This window comes from Phlebotomus argentipes, unplaced genomic scaffold, assembly GCF_947086385.1.
Source record: "Phlebotomus argentipes unplaced genomic scaffold, Phlebotomus argentipes genome assembly contig_15, whole genome shotgun sequence".
NCBI lineage: Eukaryota > Metazoa > Arthropoda > Insecta > Diptera > Psychodidae > Phlebotomus > Phlebotomus argentipes.
This window is the reverse complement of record NW_026776181.1, coordinates 1,727,323-1,751,744: the sequence shown is the minus strand read 5'-3', so window position 1 is coordinate 1,751,744 and position 24,422 is coordinate 1,727,323. Positions and strand designations below refer to the sequence as shown.

Here is a 24,422-nt window from a genome sequence, read left to right as displayed (position 1 = left end):
CCGAGATGCCACGATAAGAGGGATGTTCCTTGGTATATTTTCCACGTACGCACAGCAATATTTTGCCGACTGCTCCCACCCCTCGTATCGCACTGGGCATCACTTCTATTGAGTTACCACCATTTTTCTGCAGGGGTGTGTGCGTGTCACTGGAACCGTCCGTTATCCAGCCTCGTCATCGCTGGGGGAGCTTTTTCCCGTCTCTTTAGAAATATTGTTTTTTTTCCTGTATTGCAAAGAAATGCCATGTTCTGGCTTTTTGTGGTTTCACAGGGAATTTCTTGTCTATGCTTCATAACTTGTCCCTTTGCGGATTACTCACACCACCAACTGAAGGGCTGTGCTTGTCATAGTTATTCCCGTTGAATTCACTACATTTTTAAATTAAACAACGTCTAAGGAGAAGTCCCTAAAATGCTGGTATTAAGAACTAAGAATCGTAATGTTCACCTTTGTTCTTAAAATTGAAGCAGAGCTGTAAAGTATTTGCACAGGACATGGAGAATTAAGTAAATTTTACCACTAATGACTATCATTCTTATGAGCACAATGGCGAATTAATTGTCGCTGCTGAAGAAGCTGGGAAATGTTGAAATCCCAGAACAGAAAAGTCACATTGTCATCCTGAAGAGAGGAAGTGTGAGAGAGAGAGGGGTAAATGGAATTTTGTCGTGAGTTTGGCGCAATGGAAGAGCTCAAATCTTGGGGTGGAGAATAAGCTGAAATTTGCCAGTGAGAGAGAAACGATATCCCATTCCTTATTCAGTGAAATCGCTGTCTCCAATTCGCGACATAATGCACATTGTATCGTCATGGTGCTTGAATAAAACATCCCCCGAAGCACTTTAATCTTCCCGCATCTCCAAGGCTGATGCCTCGCCGTCTAAAGCTCCCACGGTGTTGTTTTAGAGGGACATGGCCAAGTTCTCTGTCTCGTGCATTTGTATTTTATCCGATTTTGATTTCATTGCATTTTATTTTATGGCTTAGCTCCATGTGGGCGTTGCCATGTTTATGCTGCTCTCGAGGCTTCAGCACACGCAATTCCTTTTATTTCCCCCTTCATCATCATCATCTTTATTGTGCTTTTGACTGAAGCTCTGGGGTTTGGAATGTGTGGTAAAGACTTTGTTTACTCCCAAAGCCCATCAGCGCACACAGAAAAGTCTCGGCATTTGCCACTGACTCTGTTTACTCTTTTATTCTCACCAATGCCTTCGTCTTTGATCATCATGCCTGCACAAAGTGCAGTTCAGATATATTATGAAATGGCTATCACTTGAAAGCTTTTAGCCGCAGCCTTAAAATCAATAGGAAGTGTTGAATGGGTCTTTCGTTATTTTACGCTCTTCTTGGCTGTTCTACAAAGTTATCATTCATGATGAACTAGCTGAAAAAAGTTTGTTAGGCGAAAGAACACGATGTCTCTGTGATTTTCGCATAACAAAAGCGTGTTTTCGCGTCTTATTAGTCTAGACGCAATATACTTTATTGACTGCTCAATAAAATCTTTCATTCACTCGCACATCTGTCATAATTGTCGTTATTATCCATCCTGCCAGATTGCTATTGTAATGCCAATCGATTTCATGCGCGACAGACTGCAAATGTGGCAAATGAAATTTCGCCTATCACTAAGTTTTTCTTGTCTCTTTCAGACTCCAACGACAGTCTTCGGTTGACAGAAGTCCGGATACCAAACCACATAGTTAGAGACAACCCAGCCAGACTCGAGTGCCACTACGATCTGGACGGCGAAGCTCTGTACTCGGTCAAGTGGTACAAAGATGGCAATGAATTCTACAGATATGTTCCGAGAAATATGCCGCCAGCCCACGTATTCCAACTGCCAGGAATTTCCATAGATGTAAGTACCGATTAAGCCAAAGATCGATCTTCCTCTACGTCGCAATGCATCTCAAGTTATTTGATGATAACATAACACATTATCAGAGTGTCGTGTTTTCTTTCAAATTGCGCACTTTACCAATCGAGGCCTCTCTGCCTAAATTGTCGGCATATTCAAACGCAGGTTCAATAGAATTGCGCGAGGAGCGGAAGGCGCGCTACATTAAAGCCGTGTGATATTGAAGGTTGCCGCGTACGAAGTAATAAAAGAACATGAGAACGTGCATAGAAAATCTGCCTTTTGGTGCTTCACCCCATTTCGGCGGGCTGCCAAGGGATGGGAGCACACAAGGAATGCCCTAAAAGTATTTTTTAATGCATACCGCCTGGTAGAGCGCAAAATATGAAGGAGTAATCTGCCTTGAGTGGCTATTATGAAGATTTGCGACTGTCATTTCCGCAGTGCGTGGCTGCCTCTTGGCAAACACTCTCGACTCCCCGTTTGGCGGCAGAGGCGCCAACCGCAAGTGTGCTCCATCGGAGGAAATTTTCGGGAAGACACTCAGCGCCGCATGTGAAGCAACAAGGGTTGGGGGCGAACCTCCCCAACATGTTGATGCCATGTTCCAAGGGGAGAAAAAATGGTCGGGCAGCGTCTCAAGAGGCGGTCGGAGAAATGGAAAGTGTGCGGACGGAATGATGACAATGACGGCAGAAGTGGGATGATGATATGCTGGACTGAAATGGAACTGAACAGATATGCGGCCACTTAATTTCAACTTAGCCGTCGCTTGTGAAGTGTGGATCGCAGTCGGAAAAGTCCGCACATGAAGAATCATTGTGGCCCGTGGGAAAACCCCAAAATAGTCACTTGGTCCCAATGGGAATTTTGCTAGTGGAATACAAATTGGATTTCATCTCCATCGTCAAAATCGCTCTATTCACTTTAGAATATGCGATGTGTTTGCCGCCCAAGAGCTCGAAAGCACAATGGCCCACACAATTGCCTTGTTCTTTCACCTACAGACATTTCGCATAGTTCTCTCCACCCATAAAAGAGTCACTTGAAAATGAGTTTGGGATGAATTTTCAACAAGGCTAACGGCAAGGCCGCACAATGCCCAGTTCAATACATTATTTTCCGCTCTAACAATGTCCCAACTATTCCACAATTCCAGGTATAGTCTCGATAAAAATGCATATATATTTTGATTAGGTCCAGGAGTCAGAAGTTGACGTTGGAATTTCAAATGTTCAGGAGGTGTGTCTAGAAATTTCCGGACTCTGCAATTACTTGTTATGCGCGACTGTAAAAATATGACGAAAATCAACTGGGTTAAACTAACATTTACAATGAATTTTTCATGCAGTTGAGCATCTTGTTAAAGCAAACTGACGATATTATTCAGAAGAAAATGCAAAGTTATGTAGCAAGGAAAGCAGGAAAGTTTCCTATCAATTTTTTATTCACATAATATTCCTGTTTTTCCTCACATACGCACACTTCCCCTTATTTTATTATAAATGTCTTATAGCTTTCCCATTCCCATGCACAAGTTTCTATCACAGCCACCCCAGAATTATGGGGTGGAAAGGGGATAATGCTAGAGCTGTGTGGGGGTGAATTTTGGATGGGGCGAGAAAATTTATTGTTTCGCAGAAAAAGGCGTGAATTCATCACAAAAGGAGAGTCACTGGGAGGCAAAAAACAGACGCGCTAGAGTGGGAGGTCTTGTGTGAAAAATGGCAAAAAGCATTATAAATGAGAGCAAGAGGAAAGAGCATCCATGGGAAAGAAGGTGGGAATCAAATCAAAAGAGCAAAACACCATCGAAACCACTTTACTCAACAATTTATAGAAAGGGATAAAGTGTAAGTAATGCCCGTATCTGTGGCGCTATCCTTTCCCATTTCTTCCGATTCTCCGCGACTTGAGGGTGAGAATAAATGTGTAAAATCGCTGTTTTTACCTGCCACACACTCTGCCCCATTCACTTTTTGCAGCTGGATCAAATTAAATTAAGTGCTACTGTCGTGAATTTCTCTGAACGGATTCAATTAAGGGTTTTTCTACCACTATGTTCAATACTCTTTTCGGGAGAGATGAAAGTCGGAAAAAAAGAGGGCGAGACTCTGATTTTTTGTTTTTTTTTGCAATCAATTGCGATCAATGCTGTAATTTTTACACACACAAAAATGTGGTGTAATGAAAATTTCGTATTTATAAGTTTCTGATAAAATAGAGAGAAATTCTTCACTGAAACATTCACTGGGTTTCATTGAGATTTCGCACTAGTATGTGCAAATGCAATGTTTGTGTACGTAAATTGTCCACATTCTGACCATGTGCGAAAATTTCTGCAAGAGCTTTAAATTCTGTGGGAATCATTGTACACGGAATTCTCGATCTGCATCGTGTCAACCGAATAGAGTCTCATTACTCACATTGCTTTCCATGCATATCACCTCCCAGTGGAATTCCCATGGGATGCTGCACACACAGACCATTTATTTACAGCTTATGCTTTCATATTGATTGCAAAACTATCCCCAGTGCTGGGAAATTCTGTTCCACCCACAAGACTGCAGCCATAACATTTAATTTGCATATCGGAATGGAAATAAAGAATCGCCGAGAGCAACACTTCCGATATTTGTGTACCGATAAGACTTTAGAATTATTTTAAAATTTCATCGATACGTGCTGCAAACGTGAATGTTTTCACCAAAAATATATATTTTCTAAAGTTTGCATTTAGAGTCGCCTAATAATTTTAGATGCACACAGATTCGATCACTAAGAAGTGTTGTTTTGCTTTCAATTTGATAATGCCAGCAAAGGAATGGTGGAGAAATTATTGGAAAAGCTCATGTGAAATTGAAAATGCAAATAGATGGTTCCACAAATAGCAATTGAATGGCACGATATTTCATATAATTGAGATATGAGAAGGTTTGCGGTCTGTTGGAATTATGCACACATAAATTGTTTATAGGTTTGTAGAGTGCGGTAATAATTCTGCTGAAATCTTTCGCTCCTTTTTCAATGCTCTTGGCGCAATTCTAACTCAAGCTTTAAGCTATAACGAGACGACAGCAAATTGAAGTTGATATTTTAATGAATTGAGTAAATGCACAATTCCGTGTCAATTCAAGAGGGTGAACTGGAAAAATCGATTAAGTAAATTTACTTGTTACCCCGCTTCGAGGCACTCCGTCACAGAGTCCCTGTCGCCACCCACCGCATACATCATCATCCAACGTCACCCAGAAGCCACCCCCGCGCCGTCATCCCGAATGCGGTGATATATCGCTGTCCGAATTAATAATACCATCATCTCTGTGGTAATAATTTATTAAGGAGACGCCACTCTTTGCCAGGGTATTAGTCGATGCTCTTCTTGTTGCGTGTCCGGGAGAGAATTTCAAGTGGCGACACACTTTTTGGCATGACGGAAGGATGCTGTTCCGAAGGCGAGCAAAAAGGATGACTTCGGATGTTGATGACGGTAATGGTGAAAAATTGGGGACTTTGCGTCTCATGGCATTACAAGGGAACAAGGAATTACACTGACAATGGATGAAGACGATCATGTAATAGGATGTTCTCGAAGACAGTTTTTGCATCATCTCATTCTTTTCCATTTAACTACTTTTCCATCAGAAGCTCCTTACTATTGTGTGTTCAATAAGAAAATTCACCTAAAATTGATTATCAATGCAAAATGAATTTTCCCATTCATTCGCAACATAAAGCATCCACAGTCAGAGCAAAGTGCATTATTCATTCGATACTTTATGACTTCTAGACATGATTCAGTGAAGAAAACATCAAATTGAAGACTTATTTCCATTGTTATTTATGTGAATGGAAATACACCATAACAGTATGGCTGCAGCAAATAGATTTGTGAAAGAGAACCACGACAGACTTCTCCAGAATGATATTTCATGAAATGATAAAGATGAGAAGGGAATTTCAAATGAATCGAGAGCAAAGTGAGAGGAAAAAAAGGATTTTTTACACACTTCTCCACCTGTATCAGAACAAAATACTGATTTATACGGAAACATTAGTAGTACATTTAGTGTAATTTGTATTTTATTTGAATAATAAACTTCATTTCAGATTCATAATTCCACGGATTCCATTGTCGTGCTGCACAACGTGAGCCTATCGAGCACGGGAAAATACCGATGCGAGGTATCAGCTGAAGCCCCATCATTTCAGACAGTCACAGATCACGGAGACATGATTGTCGTAGGTAAGTGCCCCATTTTCCGGAAAAGAACCTTTGAAACCGCTTCTAGTTACTCTCTGTTCTCTTTCACACACTGTGTCAGAATGATTTTCATGCAAAGTATAGAAAGAGAAAACTTTCCCCTGGATTTCTTTCTACGTCAAAGACTTGAAACACATGCATAAAGATGAAAATTAATCCTATCGGAATCAATCAATATAGCTCATTTAATATTCCATAAGACGGAACTTGGAAACAAGGAAAGGAGATTGATTGCTTGTTCCAGCCACTATTCCGTATAATTTGTTGAATTCAAATTATTTGAATAGACCAAGAAATCATACTGAAAAGCTGAAATTCAATCTTCCGTCACATTTATTACTCAAACTTGTACGGAAAGTCCTGTCGGAGAAGTTTAAATGACTTTTCAAGACATTCATCTCAATACCGCATTGAGGTCATGTGGAATGTTTGCCGGAAATGAAATCAATAATTTAAATTAAGAAGCAAAATGTCAGATCAAAAAAAAACACTGCAAGAGTGCACACTTTGTGATAGCAATATAAAGAGTTGACAGCGTAAAGTAGAGAACTTTCAGATTTCCGCACTGACCCTTCGGACATTTAATAATAATAACAATAATCGTGGCTATAACTATGGATATAAAACGCGTTCATGTGGGATTTAAGCGGAAATGGCTTCGCATGTTACAATTGTGGAACTTAGCAATTCGCCCACAATGACGAAGTTAACCAATTTTGTGTGCATTTTCATTAGGTGAATATTTCAGAATATATACTCTATTGATGTCCGTTGCCACATGTATTAATTCCTGAGCTCTAACAACCCTGAAATAAATAATATTACAGTGGTGAAAATACCATCGGGTCAATTTGCATAACCAATTTCGACGACGGCATTGTTGCCAACAGTGATTTACCGAAACACATGCACGAAATATGAATCAATATGAATATGCAATAGAAAAAAATGTCTGATTCCTACTTCGGAAATGAACTCTTTTTGCAACACAATCTTCTCTAACACACTGTCCTGGGCTTTAGTTGCGAACCTGGATGAAGGAATTTGCCGGGTAGACCTTCATGGCAGTGAGAGTGTGTGACAAAATGAAATGCAATGCCGACAGAGGACTAAAAAAGGGTGTCCCTGGGATGAATATTCAAAGTGTAGTTCACTCCTGGATGCATTTCCCACTTACGCGAGTCTGAAGGGTCAAAAAGTGCCGCACAGAAAGCAAAAATGTAGATCCTGGCTCCTGTGCTATTGTTTCACTCTGAATGAGGCAATGGGGACGCCTGGTACCAGGCGTCGACACACTGAAACAATAACGCCGAAGAGCACATTCACGGTACCACGAGAATATCTACGGCTCTCGAAGCAGCTTTAATTCAGGCGACCTGATATGACAAATACTGCTGAAAGTGAGAGCTTTTTCCTACGAGAAGAAAAAAAATGTCACAAAACTGCGTGAGAAAAGTGAATAGGAGAACAATATAGGAGGTTATCTTCCTAAATTTCAGTACTAACTATAACTATTAAACATAATCATAAATCTACAAGTAATTTTTCATTTAACACAAAGCAACGCGCGTTATTATAAGTTTGCAAGGGGCCAAGTTTCAAACCCCGTGGCATTCATCTTAAGTCAACATCTTTGCCGTGTAATACAGAAGATTTTCCTTTATCCTCCACCACTCCAATTTCACCTTTCAATAGTCTCTCATATTTTTTCACTCACACATTTCCTTCACTCTTGCAGGAGAGCTTTTTCAGCCTACCAAAGCTTTACTCCCCTACATATTTCATCATTCCACCTCCACGGGCGCTGTTACACAATGGAGCCCGCGATTTTCCGCGGATAACAGTACACGTGGCCGTGGAGAAGAAAAGACTTTTCTTGCCGGGACATGTGAGAAAGCTCCAACAATTACATCTCATGGGACGAAACTTGAATTATACTTGCGGTCTTTCAGTCAAATTTTTCGCCTTCACTCTCAGGCTTCTTTTTTTCCCCTTATATAGCTTTTTTTCTGCTGAGCCACGCGGTGTGGGCGAAAGTGTAAGAAGTCGAGGAAAAAGGCAAGAAGATGGAGACAAAGGGAGCAAGCAGGGAAAAAAGAAGATGACAAGAAATAGGAAGAGACAAAAAGGCTTTTCACGTTATCATAATAGTATGAAGGATAATAGTGATGATGGTGGGTGATGATGAAAAGAGCTCGTTGGATCACACAAAATGTACTACTCGGAAAATCTCTCTTTTCTACACCAAAATATAATTGCAAATGGATGTCTTCTTTGCTGAATTCCTCATAGTTTTCCTCCCCACACGCGCGGTCGGTTTTTTTTTTCATCAGCTCCACGGTGGTTTCAGTTGCGAGATTGGAGGTGGGAAATAATAATGCAAAAAAAAGATGACGCTGAAAATATATAAAGTGTTGGTAGATCTGGGTTAGAAAGAAAGAGAAAGGTTTTCCGCTGTTTTGTCATTGTGGAGCGTTGGGAAAAAGAGGTAAAAAGCGTCAACTTTGCAGTGTGAAATGGTTAAGAGGAAGTTTGAGAAAAGTCGACCTAATTTTATTATAATTTTTATTCTTTCTTTCCACCCCTTTGTTCTCCACTGTAATTCGGCACTAATTGCGCAGTTTTCAGTTTCCACAATTTCCTTCTTTCGCCATAAAGCTTTCACATGAAGCTTTTTGCTTCTTGCACGCCCTGCGAATGTGAAAAAATGTTGACAATAAAGGCCAAAGATCTCTGCAGAATACTATCTTCAAACTTTAATAAAGACAGAATTAAAAATAAAATGTATGTTCTTCAGTTCAACTGGTAGAATGCAAAAATAACAAAGTTTCACTTCAGCAAGCAGGGCAAACAACGAAGCATGTAGAGTATATTGAGTAGTAAATTTCTTAATTAATTGCCACCCTTCATAAGCCAAAAGGGTGGAACATCCGGATAATTTTGAACGCTCCGCCGAGGATGAGTGAAATAATTTCCAATTGATGTACGTACAGCAATTACCTAATGTTCACATGATCTCCGCCCACGACAGAAGTTTGGCAGAGAATATGTCTCAGCAGAGGAGAAAATCGACAAGCATTTTCGTGATGAACAAAAGAACTTAACCAATAATGATTGTCAGACGCACATGAAATTTATCCACCTCGAATGTTAGTTACTTAATATCCATTAAATTAGCAATGGAAATGTGATACTGAAGAACAGGAGAAGGTGTTGGGGAGAAGCTTTAAGGTTGCTAATGAACATTTTCACCCTCGATGGAAAATATTTTGCCGAAAATGTTAATAACCCACCCCGCAAATGCGAAGCCTATTCATGGATATTCTATCGCTCAGCATGAACATGATGTCAGATACTGTGGAATCTTATTTCACTCACAGTATCTCTTTAATTAGTTGTTCAACTTTGACTCTTACCTTGTTCGAGACAACTTGACTCGGTATCATGTATCGATTTATGTGACATGGAGTTGTGCATGCTCTAATGGTGCAAAAGACATTGAAGAAGCCCTTTGTTAAATTGGACACTCGGGAGCATTTGGGGAAGACTTTGTACATTCAAGAACGCAAATGTATAATTTGTATTTAAATTTTTTTTTACATTTGTTTCTGACAGCGGAAAATGTGTTTAAGCTTAGCATTAAATGAGCAAAATTCAATTGCTTCTTACTGCAAAATATACCTCAACGAGTATTTCAATTTGCTTCTTCCTGCCGCACTCTAAGTGCATTTTTTCACTATTGCGCAAATCAAAGGCGACAAAATGCGAGGAGCTTTTTACAAAAGTGACGCAAAATCTTTGGTGTTGAAAAATTGTTGAGAGAGTTTGTGAAAAATATCAGAAACAGCAATGCTCTACATAAAAGCTTTGGGGAGTGCTTGTGAATGAGAAGTGGAAGTAAATGAATTATGTGTTTGCTATATCTCTCCTCAGCCTATGTAGCGTGAAGGGAAAAAAGCTCTTGGAACTCAAGCGAGAAATCCGGAATAATTTCTGTGTCTTCTGTTTTGTTTTCCTTCTCACATTTGTATCCCATCTCGGCACTGGTGAAACCGTCGAATCCCTGTTTTGTTATTATGTCTTAAATACAGAACAACAAAATAATATCTCCCAAGTTGTATTTCTGGCACTTTTTCCACGAATTCAATTTCTCTACTCTCCCCCAGTAATTTGGCTAATAATCAAACTTTCACCGTGCTTCGGAACTTCCCAACCGTATGGCCTACAAAGCGTGCGGTATATACCTACATAAAGGCCCGCATTCCCTGGGAAAAGGTGTTCCTTCAACATAATTATATCTGACAGAAACACACCGACTCACGTAAACGTGGAGAAAACACAATTCACTCATCATCATTGTCATCATGCTTCAAGAATCAATAATTTAATTTGTGTACAGAGACTCGGTGATTGAATTAATTTCAATAATATGTATGAGGGCTCGTATTAAAGCAATCTCCACGCGTGTTAGGAATTTCTTCATCGTATCATCTCAACGCCCAACTCCAGCCAATTTCTTCCACCCTTTTCATCGAATTGCCATGCACATTTCGTCTCCTCTCTTGTCCCTATAATATTGATGTAATACAGGTAAACATCTGAGGAATTCCTATGGACAAATAAATTACAAAATGAAGAGACAAGAGTGAGTTTATTCATGTCCGTTGCTACATTCCTTTCGATCGCCATATTCTAATTCGCCGATACATCAACGTCAATTGCAAGTGATTTCACCTTGCCAACAGTCAAACTGACTTGCACAAAGCGCACGCCATGTATTGAGGCCAAGAGAAAGATGTGAGCTCGTGTGTGCACTCTTCCAATGCCCTGCAATATTGACGGTAAACTTTGTTGCCCTCGCAAGAATAAATGGGGGCTGCAATGAGAGAAAAGAAGTTATTTCTGGCCATGTAATTTTGCCTGCCATCCATTTTCGCCGTAATTTCTGTGTTTGAATGAAACCCTTGAAATGATATTTCTCTAAATAATTCTATATATGGATGAATACCTTCAGCTGTACATGCAATAGTCATCGTAAATATGCATATTTCATGCTATACTTTTTGTGTCATGCCAAATCTCCTGTAAGACAAGACTCATGTCTCAATACTTCATCGCCATATAGTTTAAATTAAATTAGTGACATGCCAGATCAACTGTCGAACTGAACCTGGGACAACTTCAAGTTCCAACTCTCTGGGAACATTTGCTGGTCCGTAAGCCACTGTTTTATTGATCTGGAATTATTTAATAAAGTTTCTTTGAGGAAATAAGGGCAATCTCCTTGCTGATGCTCCGCTCAGTGGCACTTTGAGAGAGCGAGGCATCTCATGAATTTTGGAAAACGCTGGGAAGAATCCTCAAATAGACGCATAAAGAATTCTCCCACATTGTTTGCATCATTCAGAGGCGGGTGGATGTTTATTGCTCACTGTATATTCATTCTTGCGAGGCAAAGTAATTCCCATTTGCAGTGTGGGTTTTCCTTTGAGGGAATTATTTTTATTTGTTGATGGGGTGGTGCCTCACAGATCTGCGCTTCGCCCACAGAGAGTGTCTTGTGTGAGGAATGAGCAGCTCTGTTGCTTTCCTTCTGCGGCACGATGCTGATCTCAATTATATTCACACGCTGTCAGGAAAAAGGGTATATTGGCACCAAAACTATACAGCATCTCTTCCTATGGCATCAGCTGCGTCTCACTGTTATTCTTCACAGAACCCACCATGAGTTCACCAACGTGGCGAATAACAAATGCCAGATGGCCACTTTCCCACTGACAATCCACCCCACAGACAGCCCCAAACTGAGCATTCCACCGAACAAAATATCTTCCCTTGTGCTTCGCTACATTTTATTGCACACAAATAGTATTTAGATAAATTCCGGGCGCGTGTGTGTGTGACTATTATTGTGTGGTTTAGAGAGACAAATAAATGATAAGGACTCGAGGTTGAGTGCAATTATACGGACTTGAAGTTTTCCTGATGGATTCACTCCACCCACCAAAAGAGGAAATCCACCCATATGTTCAGACAGTCACCCTTTCGCCACCCTCAAGTTCCGGGTCTTCCAGCACAGGGATGGTGAGAATGATAAACAGGCGGCCAATTAAGTAACAAATTCCTTGAAGATGAATCAATTTGCGATCTCTTGTTCACAGGCCAACCTTCCGCAAAAGATGGGGGCTGCTCTACGTGTTTATCTCATTGGGAAAATATCCAAGATAGGGCCAGAAGGGAAAATGTCTTATGTAAACAACATTCTATTGTCTTACAATTTCTGGTTGAATTATCAAAATAATGACATTTGAGGAAGACAACCACAAGCCTTCACAATTAGATGAAGAAATACCCAATGCAAATACAGGATTAGGTAAATGATGCAATGCAACTGTCACAGAATTCAGGAAATATGTATGATGCACACATGTCTCTGAAGGGGGTAATCATCAGAGGACAGAATAATCCATGCAATTTAAATCTACGAATAATTGAGTTTCGTCGTTCCTATGGGAGATTCTGTGCCTAATCCCAAGATTTGTTATTAACTTGAGTATTTAAAACATGCTGTACAAGTCTATTGGAAATTCAAATGATCAAATGATTGCGAAAAGCTTTTAGGGTATGACATATGCTGAGATCCATCCAGTCGCATGATTAACCTGATTTACTTGATTAAGTCTTTTGTTGCAATAGCAATACCGAGCAACAAAGGCATCTTCAGGGAGGACTTTAGGCCTAGATAAACACCCTCTCCTTCGTGGTCAAGCTCCCATGGGGGAGATTCAATTAATCGGCCCTTCACACCCACCCCAAGAGTGAAATGACACCCCCTGGAATAGCTCACATTCATCTCCAGCCGCCCATGGAGAGACTCCTCGGGGGAGGCATCAACTCTGCTGCCAATAATGGAGCAATACAGCACACGTCCATCGTGAGCTCTTAGTATTCTGATGGCGTTCGTAACACCAAGATGTCAGACGATGTCGGTGCTCAAATGTGTTAACAGGCGTAGTTTGTATGTCACCCAAGACTTACATACAATGTATATTTGTACCTTATTATTCTCCCTCTCCCACGCTCTGGGGGTGGCTCACTTTCCAAAATACACACACCCACCCCCATAAGGAGTTGCCCACGTTTAGAGGGATCGTATCCGTGTTGAAAGTTAGCCCACCCCTTCTTTTCAGCCGAGTACATCCTGTAATGGAGATGGATTACAAGGGAAAAATTCCTCAAGATCACCTTGCGTGCTACGAGAATTCATATGAAATAGGAGTTGGAACTCCACTTGCTGTATTAACATTCTTAGTCAATCCATAAAGATTCTCTCGAAAATCCCTGAGAATTCCGTGATTAAAGTCCTATATCAAGTGTATAACGCAATTCTTATACAGAATCTCTCGCTGAAAAGATATTCTTCGCAGTATGGAATTTCAGTCATAAACAAAAAAAAGTGATTTAGCAACTTCAGCATAATATTTAAAGCGATTATTCCATACAATGCTTGCACAATTTTCTCAAATAGTGTCTAAACTTGCAAAATTCTTGCCTTGGATCATTTTCTAAAAATGTGAAACACATAATCTCCCATGGGATTTAGCATGAAATGCAGACAAGAGATCCCAGTGCAACTTGCTCTGCAGCGAACTCCACTGGAATTATAATTCCACCATCCAGAAAAGCACCATTGACGTGTCGATGTATTTTCTTGGCGCATAGATTATATACCAGGCGCCTCCATCGAACTGGGACAACTTAATTCACCATGGGAATCCCACTCTGACGATAAATCCTAGCCAGTCAAGCCAAGACAAAAAGGGAACAAACCATCCAGGAGCTTTAAGAGCAAGTGCTGCTGGTTTTTCATGCTATTCCGATGACTAAATCTTCAGTTCCTCTCAGGACACACTTTACCGCTTTTCTGCCATATGAACTTAAGATGACAATGTTGGCATTTCAAATGTGTTTGTAAAGGAAATATTTGTACATATGTATTTTTTTTTATAGTAAACAAAGATAATCTCACGAAGAGAAAATAGCAGGAAAATTCCGATATAATCATGATTTCCAGACATTACACAGTTCATCGTTATCCATGGCGAAACTTTTGAACAATTTGGCATTTCCATATCAACGCAGAGTAGCTGAGATAATAATTTTTACAACATTCCTTGCTCATGAATATTCCTCCCATTTAATGAGTTGCTGCATTATTTACGACATCACTCTGCCGCCACACCTTAAGAGATTTCCCACCAACTGATATTCTGCTGCTCTGGATTTTCTCCTCGAAGCCTCTTGTCAAAACATCTTTTCGCGGTTTTCCTAAAAATAAAGAGAATGCTCAATTCCGCCGCTCCTGAGCTGCAAAATAAGATTATTTTTATATCTTTTTAACCTTTTTCTGTACTGCTGTGCTTTGAAATACTACAGAAATATTGTGTATCCCTTGTATTTTTTATATGCCACCCAGACATTCCCTTTTTTCTGTGTTAGAGTGGAAAAACATTTTCCTTTCTTCAGCTCGTATTTCTTTTAACTTTATCTCTCTCGCTCTCTTCGCATTCGTAGAAATTCCAAGAGTGCGATTCGCCTTTGCATAATTTTTTTTCTTCTTACCTACATTCTCACTTGCCGAGGAAATTTCTTTGAGAATTATTTCAATATTTTCCAACAAATATGTAGAGTCGATGGAAGACTTTTATGCCTGAGTGAAATGACTCTTGAGCTCTCGTCAAATGAAAATCGAAGTCGAAAAGTCGCGAGCGAATATTGGGGAGCATGTCGAAATTGCGAAAAAGTGGATTTAAGTGTTGTACTTGTGCATAAAAGAAGCAATGATGTGAAATATGGGACGATGTGGGGGCGGCAAAGCGGAATTCCCGAAGGCTTCTATCATTTTCATGAGTTGCGGGGCTGAAAAGCCTCCGCACAAGAGCCTCCGATGTTATGAGAGTATACCAGAAAAAGGGGCGTTCGCAAGTGCCACATTACACTTTTTCACACGGCAAGAGCTTTCTTCTTCATCTGTTTTCCATACTCCCATGGCACTGGGGAGCAAATATTATATTACTTTTGAGGAGGCAAAAAGAATTATGATACGGCAAGAGAGGCGAAATAAATATCCAACAGAGAATCGGGGCGGAGAAAAGGTTAAAAATGTGTTATAAAAGAAATTTTCATAAATTTCAGCTTCCTTACATCTCTTCCGTTTTTTTTCCCCTTGTTTATCGGCAAAAATAAAAGAAAATGTATGTGGTGCAAATACAAGGCCATTTATCTGCCTAAATGGAATATAAAAGCGAATATTCTCCAAGTCTTTTCCACTCATTTCGCCGTCTCTTTCATGTTGCATCGTCATGTGTAAAACTGCTTAGTCCTTGACAGGGAGTTTTTAAGGGATTCTAAAAACTTTCCAATGATATTTGCATTGAAAAGCTTCAGCAAGAACATTTTTCTCACCCACCGTATCTAATTTACAAACAAATCATATCTGCATGACATCCCTTTACCAAAGTGTCAGCATGGCGTGATTTTATCCCAAGTTTCGCCGAGAGAAAATTACGACTTTAATTTCGCAATGGCGTGAAATTACAATTTATTCCTCAATCTCGCGTCGTGGAGCCAAAATGGAAATTTGTGCAGAAAATGGGACCGTCAGCAGAACTGCAACTCTTGGATATACTCTCGTCAAATAAATTTTTCCCGCCACACAATGACGATGTAGCAATGTAGTCAGTCATCCGTGAGGTTGTATAGTTTAGTTGTGTAAAATATAAAAATTTATAGTTCCGTTCTGCACAACTTTACACCCCTCGGCGCACATGCGACAGTCGCTCTTGAGCTTCGCCAGCCATAAATGGAGGCTGATGGACAAGGGCTGAACTCCACGGGGGTCAAAAATATATATTATGAAAATTACACCCTTTTGTCTGCCACACAAGAACATTGTGCAAGTCTAGCAAATCTCCAGCGAGATGCAGAGGCGGATCAAAACAAATCTTCTTTTTACAAGCTTATTCATTAATCGCTCTTGTGGCGCAATTCTATTGCGCTCAAACAGCGTCCAAAAAGTTCGTGTGTTTGTGGCGATCATAAAATTGTCCAAACAATAAAATGCTGTCAATTGTAAAATTGAATTTGTTTCTCTCATAACCCATAAATTTAATATCCGCCTGATAAAAAGTGGCATTAATAGAGTTGCAAATCAAGTTATTTTGAAAAATATGAATATATCGCATTTGCCCATATTGATGCCGAATAGCAATAAAATTGTCAATGGGCAAAAACGGCAACATGAAAAGCAGTTTTCGATGGGCATCACGGGATATTTTTGATTAGGGCGCTCGAAGGGAAAAATACCATCCATGGGGACTTGCAAAAGGGTTTCCATGCACTTTGTGGAGTAGGTCAGAGAGTCAATAAATCGGCTCAACTTTATGGCCTAAGTGATTATATCCACCCCCAAAGAAAACTTCCATGCTCGTCATACATTTTGGGCGGAAACCGTAATAACTCTCCTATATCCGGAGCCCCTTTTTCACCTTAATACCCTCCCTCGCCATTACACGGTATAAATATTTAACTCCCACATATCGAGCGGTTATCACCTGGTTATTATTTATTATCACCCACGCCGGCCGTGGAAGATTTGCCAAGTGGAGATCAGAAATTTTTACCTCCAGCCGCCCCAAAGCATCCCCACACAATTCATCCTGCGGCGGAAGTGGGATTTCTGGCCATATTTCGCGTTATGGCTCACAATGTGAATCGCTTGATTATTATTTGTTTCCGCCCATTTCAGAGATACCAATAGCAATTTTGCACTGACAAATTCGAATCTGCCATCGCGGCAGTTCAAGGCGGGAAATTTAGGGAAAAATGTACAGTGTTTTTTTTCTCAATTACACTATAATAACATATCTATAGATGACCTCTGGCCACTGATCGTTCTCCTCATATTCACAGTGGTAGAAATTCTTCTCTTTTTGTCCTCGTGTGCTTATTGTGCAGATAAAGTGAACAGAATGTATGCCAATGCGAAAAATATATAACAGCCTAGCTAGAATGGCAAAAAGGCAAAATATGAAACTCTGTGGACTATTTAAACTCGATGACCACAAAGCATTGGTGACCTGAAAATGAAAATGTGTACAGAGATAACATGAAAATGGAGACAGAATAAAGGAATACCCTCTCATTTATGTTCTATAGAAGCGAAATACAGAGAGTATTTTATCGTGCACTCAATAAAGCATTATGCTAAAGTGATTAAAACATACTGCCTTAGGATTATTAGGTGCTATTAGTCAAAAAGTGGAAAAATCTAAAGCTCAAGAATATTCTCAGAAAGCTAGTTTCACAGCATTATAGCACAGCTCACTTGCATCTCATTATAAAGTTTCTGAAGTGAGAAAAGTTCATCTTGCAAAAGTGCCAAAAGATACAATTCTGGGATTTTCCATTTCCGTCCATGGTCAGAAGATGAGATGAAATTTCACAGTTGTGCCGGAAAAATAGTCTCCGCTTTCCCCTATTTCAACTTGCATAATCACGAAAGTGGATAATTTGTCAAAACGCTACATGGACTGAATACAAAAAGTCCCTCCTGGAAAATTTTCAAATCTTTTTCCTTATATATTGGGTGGGATTTTCCGGCGCCCGAGGCTTTCTCGCTCCAGAACAACAGCCATTTCAAGCAATGCTCCATCATTTGGGGCCGAAACCATCAATGCGGTGATTTAGGATGGGCTTGAAGGTGGAAAAAAGGCGAAGGAGAATATTTGTGTGGTAATCGAAATGGCAGAGTCACGTCGAGAATGAGCAACCAAACCGCAATTCATATTCCTCAGCCCCCCTCTTTTGGGGTTGCTTCACACATGAAAATCAACCCGATCGCGCGCCTCCCTGCAACTTTCCCTCGCACAGCTTCAGGATTTATGTTCTTACTCCCCATTTTGTCGTGATTGTTTACATTGATGATGTGAAAATATTGCGGTTTTTCTCCTCAAGACGCGCAGACTTTTGCAAGGGAGGAAAGTGAAAGCGAATGCGGTGTACGTTTTGATTTAAACGTCGAGCAGAGCATTACTTTAAGTGCCTGAAATATTGCCGTGGCATTACTCAATAATTAATTCAATGCTCATCACAATTCCTATTCATTGTCACCAGGCGTGAGTAAATGGCAGCACAGCAGTGAATATTTGGGATCAACTATCAATTCACTCAGTCACTCCAGCACTGTAACTAATGAGATGCGCGCCAGATTATTCTCATTGGGGGATAGTTGGGGGCGTGGAACTATGAGGACTCCTTAGTTGTCTGCAAACCACATCCAAATACACTTGGTAATGCATTATGAATATTAAAGAGGGAATTGTGTGTACATTTATAGACGTCATGTACCAGATCCCGAAGATTCCATCACCTACGGTTGGAGATTACCACCGGAGAGTGGAGGATTCGCGTGCTTTTAATGGAATGCTAATTGACAGAATTTTCGCACTTGCCGAACTTGAAATGGATGTGAATTTCCTCCATACAACACGTGTTCGCATTCCCACTTGAATTATCATTTAAATAAGCTCAGGCACTCGACAATCTTGAGCTCAACTCAAGAGGTCCATCGCACTTAGATTAGCCTTGGAGACTCGTTCGCTATCAATTTAATTATAGATGATGCCATTTTTCTTAAAGCTCCCCACCATCGGCGACTTATGATCACTTTATGAGTGAAAGTTGTTAAATTTTTCCACGTAGCGTGACACACTGAGGAAAGTGGATGAATCTGCAGGATTGGAGGAGAGAAACTTGGGCCATTATAGCAGGGTGGCAATTTATTGATTGACTCAATTGAAATATATCCCAGGTGGAAATTTATTGAATGGGAAAGTGTGAAAATCTCACGATCAGATGCTACCCACTCGATAATTCGAGTGGATCTCTGGGAGTGAGTCAAAGTGAAGTGACTTTGACCTGGTATTCTCTGATGGTGAATGAGAATGGCTGAAGTCTCACCGATATTGAAGAGGTCTCAGAGTAATGAAGGAGTGTGAAACTTTTATACTTTCAACACTTCAACCTTTCCACGGGCAAATGTGCAAAGTGTTCACATCTTTCTTGCCTTTTCACGAGCCATTTTATTTCGCATTTTGTTGTATTAAATTACAAAATCCCAAATTAAATCAATGTGGCTTCAATGTATTCTAAAACTGTGCAACTGCGTAATCTCATTAATTTCCCCATGAACGCATAAATGGACATTTTGTCTCGAGCTAAAAGCCGAAACATGTGTGGAAATCATGTGGAAAATTGAGTGTGAAAAGTGCCATAGAAGTGGTGAGCTGCTCGCGTGAGGTTCACGAGGTTAATCAGCAGTACAAACATATTCTTTTGCACTGCAGCCATATCGTGGCGCGGGCATCAATCTCAAAAGTCTCATATATCATTTTGCGCGTACACACTTTGGGGTTGGAGACACGCTTCTGCGGGGACGTTTGGTGCGGATTGGAAAGCAATCTCCTCGTTATTCAGTTGAATCACGTAGAATGGAGGGTCAGCCTAAATGAGAATGTTACACAATCTTTTATCCACACCCATTGAGCAGCCGCCGAGCAGAGCGGCCGGGAAAGAATGAACAAATATTGCGTTATTGTGGGATATTTCATCCCCAATAAACTCGGGGGCCAAAAGTGGTTGCTCGAGAGCTTTTTAGTATATGCTATGTGAAGGAGAAAGAGCGCAACCTTGTAAACACTCTGTGGCGAGCATTGGTACAATATTTTGGTCACTAAAGCTAGTCAATTAAAATTTCAGCACTGCCAGAGGAGGGGCCCCGCATCACGGGTGGACGACCACGATACCAAATCGGGGACATCGTGCGTGTCAATTGCACATCGGGTCGTTCTAAGCCGGCAGCCCATTTGAACTGGTTTATCAACGGTCATCAGGCGGAGCATTCGTTTATGCGGAAGTACGATAACATTGTCACTGGCCGCGAGGGACTGGAGACATCGATACTCGGGCTGGAGTTTCGTGTTCGAGTCAAGCATTTCCGCAATGGAGACATGAAGTTGAAAGTGAGTTCATTTCATGCTTCTGCATATTATCCCACCACTTAGTAATGGGAATATTTCACTACATGGCGAATGGAAATCAAAGGGAATTTTATTTAAAATATCCAAATTCAAAATGCTTTATGCATTCAGTCAGTCAATCAATCATGTAACACTGCTCACTATGGTGTTAATCTACCAACAATCCTGCATTTCTGTGTAGCAAAGAACTTTCGAGAAGAGGCGAGGAGATTTCGCGGAGTGCTAAATGATTATTCATTGCAGTGTTTGGCGACAATTGAGGACGTTTACTGGCGGACAAACGAGGAGAGCGTGGAGGGAGACAAGCCACAGAAGGCGCCCGTGCTGGAGTCCAGGGAAACCGTGCCACCCAGCAATTCTCGTGCTGATCGTGTCCAAGGTATGTGCGATGGGTATCAATGGCGCCGCGACGGTGTGTGACTGTGAATAAATTGAGTGACAACAAATTGAAATTCATCCACCTCAGAAGCGTGTGGAGCCTTTTTTCCCATCATTCGCGATATATGGTGCACATGCCATGGAATAAATCGCGACCAAATTCACCCTAATCTCTGTCCACTCGATTCCATACGTATATTTGAGCGATACATCTGCACCAATAGAATCCTAAATCACTCTTTTGCAAACATATTGAACTTTTGAAGAGGGGCGCGCATTTCGGGAAATACACTCCCCATATATAGCATTCGCGAGAATTTAGGAGTTTCAAAAGAGAGAGAGATACCATTTCCCATTTGAATATGTAAATAGGATAAATATTCACTCTTCAACAAAGGTGAACGTGTCATAGAAAGAGCGTAAAAAATTGCTTTGTATCGTTTGCAATGACGCTGTAATGTGTGTGTTTTTTTTATCTCTTCAATGTTCAACGCGGGTGATTTTAAATGTTTACGCGTTAGATCAACCCGATCAACCGTTATTCGACATTGGAGATATTAACTGACAAATATACTGTCAATAGTGGCACGAAAATCAATGCTGACTTTCTCACCGCAACAAGGAGGAATGCGTGATGGGTGTAGAAAACACCAGAGAGTCACATTGTTCCGAAAAAGCTCAAGCGAAATGATGAGATTTCTCAAAGCATTTCCCATTCCGCAAAACCACCACGGGATTACACCTCTTTCAAATGTATTAATACTTGTGTGAAGCTTCCGTGTTTAATGCCATCAGCAGACATGAAGGAACATCAGGAAGATAAATGAAAAGCTCTGTCACACCTTCTAGCTTTCATTCGCTCCCCGCCCCGTGGGCGAACCAGTATAAATCTTCCGGGAAGGGCGCTGAGAGCAATTATGCCAAATAATTCACACTGACTTCTCTCGCCAGCTGGAACGGGTTCATCGCAGAAAATCCATCCAGATCATCTATCGCTCTTCTGGATCATCACGCTGGCGTGCATCGTGAGAGCGGCCGGAGCGGACTTCCATGAGATGCCTCGCAGTCATGGTGTGATGCCACTAAGATAACTATCTGCTGCTGCCCATCGACCGAGTTATCAAATTCACAATTAAATATACGATGAAACGCCATAAAATGCCAAAGAGAGATTATCAAGTAAGTTTTTTAACATAAAGAAGTATATATATATATATATATATATACAAGTATATGACAGAAAATCCCTTTTCTCCAAAAAAAAAATTTAGATAAAATTTCTTTCGTAACAAAATTACAATGAATTGAGACGGGAGAATGACATTTGTAATGTGACAGGGAATGACAGAGGAGTCATTCGAATTGCTCATCGTTCTCGTGAAAGTAAACTGAATTGTGATTTAAGTGAATGAATAAGGCAAGAAAATATTTAGAACAATGACGATTTAGGTTAAACTAAGAGAAAATCTGTATAGCTTTTAAGAGAATAGGAATTAAGATGAAGAAAACCTAATAACTCCATAAATCATTAAATTTTAAATGTAAATTAATGAATAGTCTAAAAATCGCCCTAATTACTGTTTGTAAATAATAGTTGAAGAAATATTTAACAATGCATAAGTTTAAGCGTAGGAAAATCTGCGAGAAATTCATGCCAGATTTCCTCAAGTGAGATGGAAAACATCCAATCCCAAGAGGTTAATGGGAATTTCTGTATATTGATAAAGTTAATTGTGTATAAATGTGTATAATAGTTAAATATCCCAGAAACGAGCAACGGAAATTCACTGAAATTCCATTAATTTACTAAATAAACAGTCTTTAATTACTTTTCCGTTTGCAATCTTTCACCACCCCAAATTTTGCGGGAGGGGGTGGAATGCAACAAAAAGGCGGGCTTTTAGCTGAGTGATGGCAGTGAAATAAAACTGAAATTCACTAACTTTCCACCCACTTTCATTTTAAACTCATAAATACAGCGGGTATTTTATTATTTTATTTTCCGAACGAAAATTAAATCCAAACCATCAAAGCACTCAGCCAGACTTTAATTCCAATGAACCGTCACGCCTTGCATTATATTTTCTCACACGGAGATTCTCAATTGAATGGAAATAGCCAGATATTTTTATATTAGAAAAGAAAGATAATAGTGAGATATTTTTTCTCGGTACACTAAAAGGAAAAGGCACATGAATATATTTATTCGAATAATAATGAAGAGAAAGAGAGTGATTAGATTGAGAGGATAGTTTAATAATTCAAATTGTAGATAATAAATATGAAAAGTAACGTTAAAATTGATCTTATGTAAAAAGTGACATGATAAATGAGACACATTTCAGTCAATGTACGTAAAAATATCATCTTAAGAAGAAAATTTATTATATCAATGAACTATGTGAGTCTATTGTCAATTTTATCAAAACATATTTCATCAATTTAAGTGATTTCGTTCACCACAATTTTCTCTATCAAAACTCTTAAAGTAAAAGAGTTGTGAAGTACATTATAAAGTGTATAAATTTATAATATCATGTGGAACAGGTGCATTTCAAACGATGTAGAATTTATTTTTACATCAAGTACAAAAGAGACTAATATTTTAAGCACTTATTAACGAAATTATTCCAAAAGGAACTCTCAAATAAAATTCTATTGAAAATCGAATCAAATTCACCAACATCATTTACATAAATAAAAATTATTTGTACAACAGATTGAATCAATTGTGTAACAAAAAGTGTTTTCAAGGAGTTTTTCCAAAACAAAAATCCGAAACATTGTTGTGTAAATTATAACTTTTTTCTACCATCTCTGATAAACATTTTCATGCATACATATATAGACATTTTCCATTTGATCGAGTATTTTCGTATATGCAGGTAATTTAAATTGGTGAGAAAAAATGCACAAAAAGTGCAATCGAATGAAATTCATCATGAAAATTCCCATCAAACGAAAAATATGATCATGATTAAACCTCATATATAGGATAAAAAGGGTTATGAATAAAAATAGTACATGAAGAAAATACACACTATAGAGTAAATATAGAGCATTGACGAGGCAAAAAAACATTCGCTGATTAATGTAAATACTCTCCGATAAAAAATAAATTACATTTGGAAAGAATGGGAATCTTTAATGGACGATGAGGTTATTTTTTATTCAAATCATCCCATTTAACAGAATTACTTACTGCAAGACATCATATTATATAATTTTGCATTCAATAAAAATTTAAAGAATTAATACCTCTTGTTGAAATCGTATATATGTAATGAAATGTTTGCAATTCGCTTTTCTGTCTTTCTCATGGTGTCTAGTCTTGACAACATTCTCAACAGGGACACTCCATTTGGGGTGGAAGGAAATGCGAAATGATAAATTATTATTAACCTTCTAACAGACATTTCTGCCAAAATAAGAATGTGGAGCTAATATCTGTCGATGGGAATAAAGTGTGAAATTTATAAATCGATTGGTAACCCAAATTTTTCTTCCAACATCCCAAGTGTCCAATATCTAGGCCTCGACCATCTTCTCCTGAGTATCCAAAGGAAGGCCCGCCAGTGCAACCACCCTTCATGGCACGTGACTGGGATTTTTCATAGACACAGGGCACTGTTCCCGGTGTTCACAAACTCTACGAATTAGAGGATGAAGAGGACTTTTAAAAATGAAGAAATTATTATCATTTCATGACTATTTTGGCTTCCTTTCACTTTGGATGACAGCAAATTTGTCGATTAAACGTTAGCAAACACCAGAACTTTAACATGCTGTTGAACATTCAGGTTTGTCGTGTGTT

General features: G+C 39.5%; 1 protein-coding gene across 3 annotated transcripts in view; it reads left to right on the top strand.

The window, feature by feature from the left end:
- LOC132261577 (uncharacterized) overlaps positions 1-24,058 on the top strand; it is an 84,994-nt gene extending 60,936 nt beyond the window's left edge. For 2 of the 3 annotated variants that reach the window (XM_059760452.1, XM_059760453.1), the window contains exons 3-7: positions 1,659-1,867; positions 5,978-6,113; positions 19,950-20,212; positions 20,474-20,609; positions 21,560-24,058. In XM_059760452.1, the coding sequence (XP_059616435.1) occupies positions 1,659-1,867; positions 5,978-6,113; positions 19,950-20,212; positions 20,474-20,609; positions 21,560-21,699 (884 nt within the window). In that variant the 3' untranslated portion in view covers positions 21,700-24,058. The remainder of the gene's footprint in view (positions 1-1,658; positions 1,868-5,977; positions 6,114-19,949; positions 20,213-20,473; positions 20,610-21,559) is intronic. The other variant, XR_009468430.1, reaches the window with a different exon arrangement.
- The last annotated feature ends 364 nt before the right edge of the window (positions 24,059-24,422 follow it).